Below are 12,867 nucleotides of genomic sequence, written 5' to 3'. Positions count from 1 at the left end.
CCAACAGATAATTTTGACGATAAATTTTCCCTTTTCGATATAACATCTAGAGCAAAATAGTCACCTAATTCCAAGATCGAAGTTAAGAGAAGTTACACATGTCTACCAGTGGTTGGGCTCCATTAATAAAGTGCAGTGAAATTGAAAAGCACTAAATGTGGCTCTACAAAGATGGCTAAGACGGATTTTAGGAGTTATAGAGATCGGGTCCAAATCAAGGAAATCTTATGATGAAATGGGAGTCGACTCCTTAGATTGCGGGACATGTTCTCCGACAAAATAAATTACGCATAATAAAAGTTGCGATGACATCATTGTACAACTTGGCGCCACACGTTCATGGAGGTCCTCAGAGCAGGTGGGAAGAGGCATCAGACATTGCCAGTGACAGATTTTTGTGAAAACAGCTTGCCAGCAAATGCGCCGAACGGCGAGGGAGGGTCTATGTCAGTAAGAATAGCACATAAGGTTTTTGAAATAAAAGCAAAATAATGCACTGTAGGTACCTCAGAATATGCATTTAGTTGGCTTTCAATACCAGAAATAGTGCTTGGCGGCGGGGCTCCACCCCACGCTGGGAGAGCTCTCAGCGCTCCCCCAGACCCCTTGCTGTCAAGGGGGAGGAGTCTACAATTTTTTCACTAACTCCAGGAGGAACCTATTCTAGGGCACAATAAACGTCTTCCAAAAGAATAAAGGGTCAGAATGTAATAAAGATTATGTACACACACACACACATCCATCCATACAAACATATATATCTATCTATATATATATAATTTTTTTTCGGGGGGGGGGAAGGGGGAGAGAAAGAATCCCCCCCAAACCTACCCGAAAAAAAATCCTGTCTACACCCATGAGAGACAGATATATATATATATATATATATATATATATATATATATATATATATATATATATATATATATATATATATATATATATATAAATATTTATATTTATATAAATAATTATAAAATAGATAGATAGATAGAAAGATAGATTGATGGATAGATTGATAGATAGATAGATAGATAGATAGATAGATAGATAGATAGATAGATAGATAGATAGATAGATAGATAGATAAATAGATAAGATAAAAGGATAGAAGAATAGATAGATAGATAGATAGATAGATAGATAGATAGATAGATAGATAGATAGATAGATAGATAGATAGATAGATAAGATAGAAGGATAGATAGATAGATAGATAGATAGATAGATAGATAGATAGATAGATAGATAGATAGATAGATAGATTGTTTGATTGATTGATTGATTGATGAATCGATTAATTGATTGTATTGTGTTGTAATGTATTTCTATAACATCTTGGCAACTCACATCTGCGGCTCCCTATCAATGATCGCGAGTCAAGTAAATTGTTTTGTAGGTTCCTAAGAATAGAAAGTAAACCATCCCACATTTCCCCACCCCGTCTTCCCTAACTTTTCCTTAAATGAGATTAGTATACATTAGGGACTGTAGAAAAATAAATGAGATGATTGTGGATTTCTGAGTGGTGTACGTAATGTATATATAGAAATATTTATATATACACATGTATATATGTATAAAAATTATATCTATATCTATATCTATCTATCTATCTATATAGTAAAATCTTTTCAAATATATTTAGTTATATATATATATATCTATCGTTTCAAATATATTTAGTTATATATATGTATTATGTATGTATGTATATATAACTAAGTATATTTGAAAAGATTTTACTTTACACTTTGTACAAATTTGCCTGAATGTAAATCAAATCACTAACTAAAAAAATGTAAAAAAAAAAAATGAAGTAATAATAATTTTTCTTTCAGTTATCTACGACTGTTCAACCAAAACTGTTTCAATATAATAGTTATTACATAATGTTTCTTTTTAAAATATTTACCTCTGAAACATGATACAAAGTCCATGGCTATATTTGCTGACGGAGATATATTAGTCTCGTTCTATTTCATACATAAGGTAAATTGTATATGTATAGGAACTTTGTTTATATAGGGGGTTTGTATATGGAGTCGATTGGTATTGTATTATCAGGGCCGCCGCGAGAATTCTGACCTCCTGCGTGCGAAATTTAAAAAATGCCGCCTCCCCCGCTTTAGTATCACGATTGAGCTCATTGATTTTAATCCTTTTCTGTAGATCATTTTTGTGGACCCTTTGTGTGTCAAATCAACTTTTTTGTGGATCTTTTAAAAGCGAGAAATTGCCGATAATAATTCGTTCTATCAAAGATTGCTAAGGCTGCTTTTCAAAATCATGCATTCTTTAATGCGTTGCATCTATTGTTGTTTTCTTTTCAAGAGCATTTTTTGAAATTCTCTTTCTGCATTATGTTCGTGTCTTTTCAGAATAAATTTACTTTTTTTTTTGTACCTGTAATGTCTTTTTTTAACAACCATGGACCTTTAAATGCAAAGTAAAGTGACTCGAAACGAAAGCCATTGACGTTCAGCCTTTTCAACGTTTCTAAATGTTTTATAATGATTATCACAATGTGTAAATGTATAACAAAACTATACGACTGACTCAAGTCCGTTTCAGCAGACAACATGAAGTTTATTTTACTACAATAATAATAATAGTACACTGCACTCCTTGTTAGTGCTACAAGTCAAGAAATAATAACAATCCTATCCGCATAACAGCGGTATCAAAAGTATCCAATATATGTCAGTTACTAATCAATCACGTCCGCATCTCAGCGGGTAACACTGTGTAGAAATATAGATCAACTAATACATGTCTAAAAAGACCACTGGCAACAACTGCCCATAAGTTACTTTCTAACTGAAATTACTACAGACTTTTCTAAGTCGCTACAGTCCATCCCGGACTGAAAATATACTTGACCACTCGGTCCAAAGAATAACACTTGACTTCTAACTTGACTGCACTTGTCTGCTTGACTTCACTGACTGATTTCTAAGTCTAACTTTATTCATTCTACTTCCTGTTTTCTACATCAGGAATTCCACGTGTCTTTTAAACTCTTAACATAAACATGACGTGAACTTTAGATCATGCAATGTCAACTAAGACTGTGACACTTTGATACTCTTGAGAGATGTGCAATGTGTCCACAAAAAAATCATCTTACACGCCCGGATTCAAAGGTACCTACAAATGTATCCACTAAGACAAAATGAACGACTCAGCGAGGATTATCTTTCTTGATATAAAATAAATAATCTTAAGTACAAGTCACTTATACAATGACTTGAAATAAAACACAGTAAGGCAGTGATTTTAAAATATATTTCCGGATGTCGACTACCTACATGACAAAATTTTCGTTCGAGCCCCCCTTGGAAGCTGGGGACCTGGAGGAACGATATAGGCTCCCACTGCGTGACGTCCGTAAGGTTTTCTAAGAATGTAACGAAAAAGTAAAGAAAATTAGTCATAATTAGAACACAATATTTAAGTTTTATTTTGTATTTTTAGTAATTTAACACTATGTTTAAAATCCAAATTTACATAATGATATTTTACTAAAACTAGTCCTTTTTTTTTTGTTTTCTTGTTTGAAATAGTTTGCCTAAATAATTTGTAAGTGCTGTAAAAAGTTTTTTCTGGGGATAGAATTGAACATACGGCGGGTTTCCGCTGAATTCAGCCAGGGGCTGGGCCCAGGCGCTGAGCGTATTCTTGCGTTTTCAGCTTCATAAATTCTTTCTGATAAAAGCGTTTACATCTTTTTTTTTCATAAAAAGAAAAACGAATGTAAAAAAAAGCAAATATTAATGAGTTTTCTTTTAGAACGCAATATTCATCCTAGTAAAAAAAAAAGTCCAATAATAAAGAGGCAGCCCTGGTCTTTAGTATTATTCTTGGTATATCTAGCACACGAACATCTGTAATGGGCGTGATTTTCTTTTATGCTAAGTATGACGTTACTGTCGCGGATTTTATTTTTTTTTACTCAAAAATCGTCACTAGTCAGAAGAAATTCGACCTATCTCAGATAATAAAATCCAGAAGAATCACACTGACGGAGACGTTTTGAAATGTTTTATTTAAAACGTTTTACTTCCACTCCAGCCCACCATAACCAACACCCTGTATAGGCAGTGCTGAACAACTGAAGAAAACTGGACACTATTTTTCCTTGGCACAGTCTGCAAAAGAGCTGACAGCTCAGCAGCAAAAAGCTGGCTAGAAGAAAAAGAAGAAGAAGCAGAAGAGAGAGGAACCAGTTTCTTTAATGTTGCAGTCTGTCCATCTCAGCATAAGTTGCCGCTCAACAGCACATCAGCAGTCACTTTAACGACATAATCAAAAACTAACTTGACCATGCTGAGGAACTCTCCAGGGATGACGTCTTGTTGAATGCGAAACTTCCGGCAGACAAATTTGTTTTTGAGTTGGTGCTGCCGTGAATTTCCAGTCGACCGACAACACTGAGAAAAAGTACACGTTTGAGTTTCCAGGATTATTAGAGAACACAATTTTACTTTCCGCATCTTGATTCGTTAGTTTCTTCATTTACGTCTTACTTTTCAAGCAATAATAATGCTGAGCTCAACCTGTTTTTTCTACATCAGTGATTCCCAAAGTGGTCTATATAGACCCCCATGGTGTCTACGAAGACTACCAAGGGGTCTACGAATGTGAAAAAATAAATAAATTGGGGGGTCTATGACATGTCCACAGGGGACTACAATGAAAGATTTCATTTAAGCAGGTCTTGACTTTAATTTTTACATCCCATTAATGTAATTCTTTGATACACTAATATATGATTTGTACATTTGTTAATACTTTAAATATTAATCCTTATATTCATTTGAAAAATCGTTGTATTTAATCACAATACTTATTTAAAAGCTTAATTTTGTCTGCATGTAACTAATGTTTAACAAAAAGAAATCACTATAGGTAAAACATTGATTTTTATCAGACATTGTAGTTTTAAATACTGTTTTACACACACGTACATTTCAAATTATTACAATAATTTCTTTAAGCATCAAAACAGTTCAAGGGCACATTGGTGGCTTGAGTCATACAATTAAAAGTTTCTTATGTAATTCTTTGCAAACGACATATATAGGCCTACAGCTTGGGATCAGCAGTGTCGCTGGTTCTGACAGGGTGTGGCGCTGTGCACTGCAAACTGCCTAAGGAACTCCGGCTCCTTACCTTTCCCATGTTTGGGTATAATCGCAAGGCAGCAGAGTTTTGAAATTAGTTTTCCTTCTGCTAGGTGGGTAGCAAGCCAAGGCTTATGAGCAATTCCTGCTCGAAGCTTAGTGGTTTAGGTGACAGTAACTTCCCTTCGCCCCATCTCCCGTTAATGAAAACTGTCCCTCGGACCTAATATTTGAGCTACACATGAACGATTAAAAACTACACGAGAAACTGCTCTTTGCAAAGACTTTGCAATGATACTTAAGGGAAATAAATAAATTAATTAATATGTAATGTTTGAAGGACTACATCACAGAACAACACATTTCTATATAATTTTTCGTAGCAACGGATGAAAAAAACCTAAACACAGGAAAAAAAAAACATTTTCAGTGTGTTTGGTTATTCCAGCAATACATATTCATTGTTCTTTCAATTGGTTTAAATCTTGATTTTTATGAATGAAAAAGATTTCTATAATTTAAAATGTAGCTTTAAATTATTATTCACTCTTTACTCTTCAACTTCCTACATTTAGACATTAGTTTTTTTGTTGTTCATTTAATATGAATTTGCAAAAATGTGCAAGTTAAGCAGGGGTCTACCGAAAATCTGAAAACATGTCAAGGGGTCTAAGAGACAAAAAATTTTGTGAACCACTGGTCTACATTCTAAAATAATGCAAGAGCTGCAACGTACAGAAAAATATCAGAACTGCCAGATAAGCGTTGATCGACGGCTTGTCCATCGTGACGAGAAATTATATAGTAGTAAAGTTATTGACAGTTTTGGCAGCTTTTGCATATTTGGTTTGATCGACCGTGGAAATGCACGGGCTGCAAGGATAACTTTACCAACGTAAACAGTAAATAGTTTGTTTATAATTTAGTTTTTTGTTTTGTTGTGTTCTGATTTTATGAAACAAGTATTTACAGTGAACTTAATATCGCAAAGGGTGGGGGGCTGGCAGAACCAATTCTTTTCTTCAATATTCTCTGAAAAAAAAAGTTGAAGTTACGACTTTGAGCCATAGGTGGCAACTTGCACCCCCTGCAAAAATCCTGCGGGTGTCCATGATTGATCTACATCTAATTACAAGTGCTAACAACACTGAGCATGCGTAGATGTCAAATTGTATAACATAAACGAAATTTAATTCGATAGGGTTAATCGTGAGTGTGAGCAGCAGACACACGTAACAGGTCAGCATGCTGCTTAGTGGTCAACCGTGTTATAGGATCAGTGACAGTGCTAGTATGAACTCTCACGAGTACGCTATTCTGCCTCAACGTGTTACTCGGGTGGAAACGAAATGGCGGGTATTCCCGGTATGCTCGGTTTTCGCCATGCATTCTAATCCATGCAACCGGAGTGCCAGATACATCTGAACTAGCAATGTTTTATAAACATTGGCCAGGACCTCGTCCAGAAAGAGCGGTTTGTTCAAGCAGGCTTACACGCCTAGATTTCAAAAAGCCTTCGGCTTAACTCTTTTAACAATCGAGTAGTATAAACTCTCCATGTGTAAACCCATTACATGGTCATGGGATATAAGGACAGGTAAATTATGTGATTGTTAGAGAAGGCCTTCAGAGACCGATACTGTGAGTCCAAGGTGTAGCTGTTTGAGTCCAAGAGTGGAAAGAGACCAGTGAGGCAGTACGGTAATGTAAAGTCAAGCATTAGATTTGAGTGTCTTGTGTTGCCGATTGAGCAGTATTTGGGTGTTAATGTATTTTTTTTTTACAAAGCTTACATCAACTCACTATGTCTGTATGGTAAAAAGTATGTTTTTTCTCCCATGTTCCACTGTCAGATCAATTTAAAACTTAAAACAATTATTCATAAAACCTGTAGAGACATGAATCAATAAAATAAAAAAAAAAATTACAGATAAAGTTTGTGTGGAAACGCAAAACTCAAAATCGTTCCCCGATGTGATCCACAAAAGCAGGAAAAAAAAAGGCAGGTTTCAATATTTTCACAAGAATAACAGTATTAAATGCTATCAGAAGTGGTCTAACCAGTCAGGTAAAAAGACAGATTTCAATATTTTCAGAAAGAATATTATAATGAAATTCATTCAAAGGCAAATGTCAGAGAAGAATGAAGAAAGAAGGTTGACCGATCTTGTGTGGTACCCCAACGGTCCGGCAGAAAAAGAAAAAGGTGAAATTGAAATTGAAGTTAGATGTGAACCTGGCCTAACTGATATCTTATAATCATTATCTAATTGATCTAACTGTTTTGTAAATGCCAAATTTCTTATTAAAAGCCTAAAATATAAATCATTTTCGTTAATTAAAAAAAAATATATAAAAAAATCATTTAGTTTAGTGTTCTGTGGTGCTAATGGAACTCTGCAGTTCACGCGATAATACGAGAAACTATTTACTAATTGTTGTTTTAAATTATAATCAACTAATATTCATAGCTTTTTTTTCTCTTGAAGAAAAGAGAACATTTTTTTTTGTAAATGTATTAGTTAATATGACAAAAAATATAAAACCGTTTATTTGAATTTGTTAAAAATATGGTAAATAATAATCTTCCTTACTAAATAGTCTCCACTATTTGTTACTATTAATAGTGAAAAGTTGTAAAATGTCGGATTTTATCAATCTTTTCTAGTTTACGAGATCTAAATTGGACGGACGGGCTGACAGACAGACAGACCACACAAAACTATTTACCTTTCGGGAGCCCTTAAAAAACAAAAAAAAATAATACATTAGTTAATTAATTGTTGGTAATTAATACTTTTGTTTGACTTCGAAGAAAGTAATAAGCAAAATTTACATGTGCGTAATGGGAAGTGTGGATCTATCTATCTATCTATATATAAATAATGGACGGGCTTGTTATTGAAAGAGAGAATGGGCGTGTTAAATATTATTGTAAAATGTGCAATAACATTTGAATTAATTTAATTAACATTGAAATTTTACATTTGAGTAAAAATCTATAAAAGTAGGTAATCAGCTCACTGAATTGGTTCAAAAAAAAAAAAACAAGAAAAAAACCACGTCGAAGCCGACGTGTTGCACTGTTTGCTTTTATGTAAAAAATAACGCCAAATTTCTTAAAACGATCAAAATATTGATGAATTTGATGGTAGCCGCCTCTGAGTTTGTGTCATAACACAAACTCTCTTTGTAAACTCTTCGTGGATGGTAACTAGGTGGACATGGATTTTGAAATTGGAATTGTTAGCCTAGAAAACTTCACTGTTTATGTATATCTTTTGGGAGAAAAAAAAAACATTAATTGGTCACACAGGGAAAAATTCTGGCTTGACCGTTATAATTTTTCAAACTATTATCATCTTAAAATCAAATTTGGCTATTTCGAACACACTTTCAGCAAGTAACCCCGTACTCGACTCTAAAAGCTGGACGGTAGTAGCACGGTTTGGCATTGACGTTTTGACATTGACGTTTTGACGCAATAATCAGTTTGGAACTGGGTTTTTTTTTTCATGCGGGGGTAGTTTTGGCAAAAACACTTAAGCAACAGCCTATATGCTTATTTGACTGTCTTTAAACAGAATGATAAATATCGATGTTTTGTATGTGTGCTTTTATAGAAACCTTTTTTTCGTGAAACAAAAATGTGTCCATTAGATTCGGGATTTTTTTTTTGTTATGTAATTCTTGTTGTGTCACTAACATAGTGTTGTATGCACGTGTGTCATGTTTAATATTGTCTGTCAGAAAAACCGCCCCCCCCCCTTTTTTTTCATACGTTACTGTAGTAACACAGTATAAACACACACCTGCCTGCCTGTCAACTTTAATTCAGACTTCACCTTCTCCTAGGTGGCTGAGGTTAACGAGAACCTCATGCTTTGTCTTTAATACTGTTGCAGATATAATAGCCACACTGTAAGAGAGAGACAAAGAGAGTGAGAGAAATTGAGAAAGATAAAAAGAGAGAGACATAGAGAGAGATATAGAGAGAGTGAGGGAGATTTAGCAATGCTGTCACATATTTTATCAGGGCCGGTCCTACAGATTGCGGGGCCGAATGCGAAAGGGATTGCGCAGGGCCCAGTCTGGGTAGGAATAGGAATAATAAGTTAAAATTAAGAATGTGTATTGGAAAATCAATTCGTCTTTGCATATTACTCACTCTTTACGAAGTATGAAATAGCGATCAAATTAACTTGACATGACATGAAAGCTGACAATGCCGATTTTTTTTTATCGCGAGTAGGATTGGCGTTTTCCATATTAAATGACACTCGAAATGAAAATTTATCTTTTCCTCCTAAGATTTGTGTGGAGTTTTCAGAAGATTTTCATAATTCCAGATTTTATGACTTTTTCGTATGCCACTTAAGGAGATTTCCAGGAGCTCTTGGAGAAACAGGACGCTGCAAGAGCCTTGTAATAATAAGTTAAATGGTTTAAATAAATAATTTACACTTAGATCTAGCGCGGGCCTATGGAAGTGCGGGCCCACTGCGGCCGCATAGGTTGCATATACATATAAATGATTAGAGATAGAGAGGTTGGTGGGAGAGGTAGATAGATAAACCTGAGAAATCAAATTATGTTACAGTGTGATCTTTTGTAAGCATTGAAATCATGTCAATAATATAATCGTAAATTAATTAGAGGTATTAGGTATCGTATTGTCTCATATATAAGTGTTACTTCATCGTGTACAGGTTAGGCGCTTCCGCTATGTGTCTTTTGCAGAGAAGTCAAACCGAGGTAACACTCAAATAACGAAATCCAATAACACAGGCGAAATGCCAACATTATAATATAGTCGACGCTGATAGTGAATGTTGAACAAGACGTTTAATAATAACAAAGGGATCGTAGTCGTCAAGATAAATCTCTAAATCTCTACATCCATTAAAAAAAAAAACAGCCTCTCCCTAAGTATTCTGTTTACATTTCGCTATACTTCCTCAAAACCTAAACCTAGACTAGTTTTTACTAGTTGCGTCATTGTCTCTAAGTCGAAATAATAGTCAACTACCAAGCCTACAACGCAGTGAATATTTATGTAATTTTGACTTTATGAAGGTTCTATTCTTCGGCTTCAATGTTGGGCAATGTTTCCTAATTCTTTTTGCTGTCTATTTACTTCAGTTTTCAACTTCTTTTTTGAAGACTGGACTTGTTTTCGCAAGATCCAGTTAGGGGGAGAGGGGGGATGTCGTGCGCATCTTGTAGGGTATTTTCGTTTGAGCACCATAAGGTCTTATTAGTTCTGTTCCTAAGGATGCGCTATATTAGTGTCATTGTTCTCTTGTTGTGCCTTGAGATGAGTCTCTTTGTGTTCTCTTGGTGTGCCTTGAGATTGAGTTATCTGTGTGGTGGTATTCCCCAGTATTGGGTAAGTCAGTTTATTTTACTATCTTCTAAATGTCGTAGATCTAAAATTGTTTCTTTTATAATCGTGAGAATGGGGGTCTCAAAGGAGTGCGTATTTTTCTTATCTAGGGACGCAGGCTTGGGACTCTGCTGGAGTAAAGTCTGATTTGTAGGCTTGGTAGTTGACTATTGCCCGTGACGTTGGGTTGGCGTTGTGAGGCCTGATTGACTATGGCACTGAGATTAAGGTATGCTATAGTCCTGTGAATGTAATTTGTAATTGCTATTGATATTTATTCATACTGTATGCCTCATAATATCATATATATCATTAACTCATTAAACCTTTGTTGTTATATGCAATATTGTTATTCACTAGTATACGTTAATATTTGGTTTATTCGTTCCTGGATATTTATTGCATAAATTGATTGCTATACTGTTAGGGGTGACCAGGCAGACGAGCCAAGGCTAAATTATAACCCCGGCATAAAGTTAATAAACACTGTTCAGGTGGGGAGCCCGGCGAAGCACATCATACCCTAGAGGAGCGCGAGGACAAAACCCACCTGACAGAAACCACCTATTTACATCTCAAATATCTTATTTCTAATTGTGCCATTACAATATCAATAACGAGCTTGTATTTTAGAATGATATATCTACTTCATAATCCTAAACGAAAAAATCTAAACTTGCTACACTATTGTATCATATCTCAAATTGGATAAACTTCAAGCAGGAGAGGGTTAATGGGCAACACTCTCAAAACTCATATATCTCATTTTTTTTTATTGTATGGATGCAGATAGGATTGTCATTGTTGATAGTTAGTAGCTCATGGCTTCTGATATTCTTGCTGATCATATTGAAACCTGCCTTTTTGCCTCCTTGAGTGGATCACATCGGGGATCTTTGCAAACTGTTTTTCTTGTAATCTCTGTTTTTTTTTTTTCTCTTTTCGGGAAATAGTCCTTTGGGCTTAACCGGTAGGTGAGTTTAATAAATAGATGATGGTGTACAGTAATTAAATCGCTCTACACATGGGTATGTAAGTACGTTACATTTTTAAATATTAATAAAATTTCTTTTTAAAAATATTTTTTTTCTAATAAGATCATATACAAAGAATAATTTTGTTTTTTATAAAAACAAACAGAAATGTAAATCTATATAGTGAAGTGCTGAAATCAGAAATGGTGCATACAAATATCACATTTAGCACTATGAATTTACTATGTATTACTAAAAGAAGAAAGTAAGGCGTATGTATGTATAGAAATCAAAACCGTTTGACCAATCTTTTTGCACACTATGATGTTTGCCTGGTCCTGTGGTATCGGTTCTTATTTCTCGTCACGATCGTCTCGGGTTTGAGTCCTGCTGGCTTCCAAATCCCTGTCGTCCTGAGGGAGGTTTGGTCTAGGTCTCTAGGATGTAAAAATATTCGATCATATGAAACAAATAAAACAGATTCCTCTTGATATTGCATTAGCTAGCCCCTTTATTGTGATCTTGTTGAATCTTTTCTGCAGGGAACAATGCAGGGAACAATGCAGGGAACAATGCAAGGGAACAATGTTTTAGGAAGACAACATAAGAGAATGGACGGACTTGTTATTGAAACAGAAACAGAATGGGCTTTTATTGAAAAGGAGAATGGACGGGCTTGTTATTGCAAGAGAGAATAGACGGGCTTGTTACTGCAAGAGAGAATGGACGGGCTTTTATTGAAAAGGAGAATGGACGGGCTTGTTATTGAAAGAGAAAATGGACGGGCTTGTTATTGAAAGAGAGAATAGACGGGCTTGTTACTGAAAGAGAGAATAGACGGGCTTGTTATTGAAAGAGAGAATAGACGGGCTTGTTACTAAAAGAGAGAATAGACGGGCTTGTTATTGCAAGAGAGAATGGACGGGCTTGTTATTGCAAGAGAGAATAGACGGGCTTGTTATTGCAAGAGAAAATAGACGGGCTTGTTATTGAAAGAGAAAATGGACGGGCTTGTTATTGAAAGAGAGAATAGACGAGCTTGTTATTTAAAGAGAGAATAGACGGGCTTGTTATTGAAAGAGAGAATAGACGGGCTTGTTATTGAAAGAGAGAATAGACGGGCTTGTTATTGAAAAAGAGAATAGACGGGCTTGTTATTGAAAGAGATTCTAGTCCAGGTAAAAAATCAGAGAGTAATAAAGAAAGAAGTGTATCGACTAAGAACAGCTTTGTTTCGTGAATGTAGTTTTGGTACATTTGTATTTGTTCATTTGATAATAATGTGTTTCAAAAAGAAAGACAGATATCAATATTTTGAAGGAGTATTTTTTTGCCAACGTATTTCTTTTTAATATGATTAACAGAATTTTATTTTCAGTTT

The 12,867-nt window shown here is 34.9% G+C and overlaps 1 protein-coding gene across 2 annotated transcripts in view; it reads right to left on the bottom strand.

Moving 5' to 3' along the window:
• LOC106076126 (multiple epidermal growth factor-like domains protein 10) overlaps positions 1–12,867 on the bottom strand; it is a 219,373-nt gene that overhangs the window by 65,180 nt on the left and 141,326 nt on the right. Inside the window, exon 1 of one of the 2 annotated variants that reach the window (XM_056029084.1) lies at positions 1,916–2,004. The exons of the other annotated variant lie outside the window; for it this stretch is intronic. Coding sequence (XP_055885059.1) covers positions 1,916–1,940 — 25 coding nt within the window. The 5' untranslated portion in view covers positions 1,941–2,004. Of the gene's footprint in view, positions 1–1,915; positions 2,005–12,867 lie in introns of those variants that run through there. 2 annotated transcript variants of the gene reach the window in all.

This window comes from Biomphalaria glabrata, chromosome 5 (genome assembly GCF_947242115.1).
Source record: "Biomphalaria glabrata chromosome 5, xgBioGlab47.1, whole genome shotgun sequence".
NCBI classification, from domain to species: Eukaryota; Metazoa; Mollusca; class Gastropoda; family Planorbidae; genus Biomphalaria; species Biomphalaria glabrata.
The sequence above is the reverse complement of the archived record's forward strand: the minus strand, read 5'-3'. Positions and strand labels throughout refer to the sequence as shown.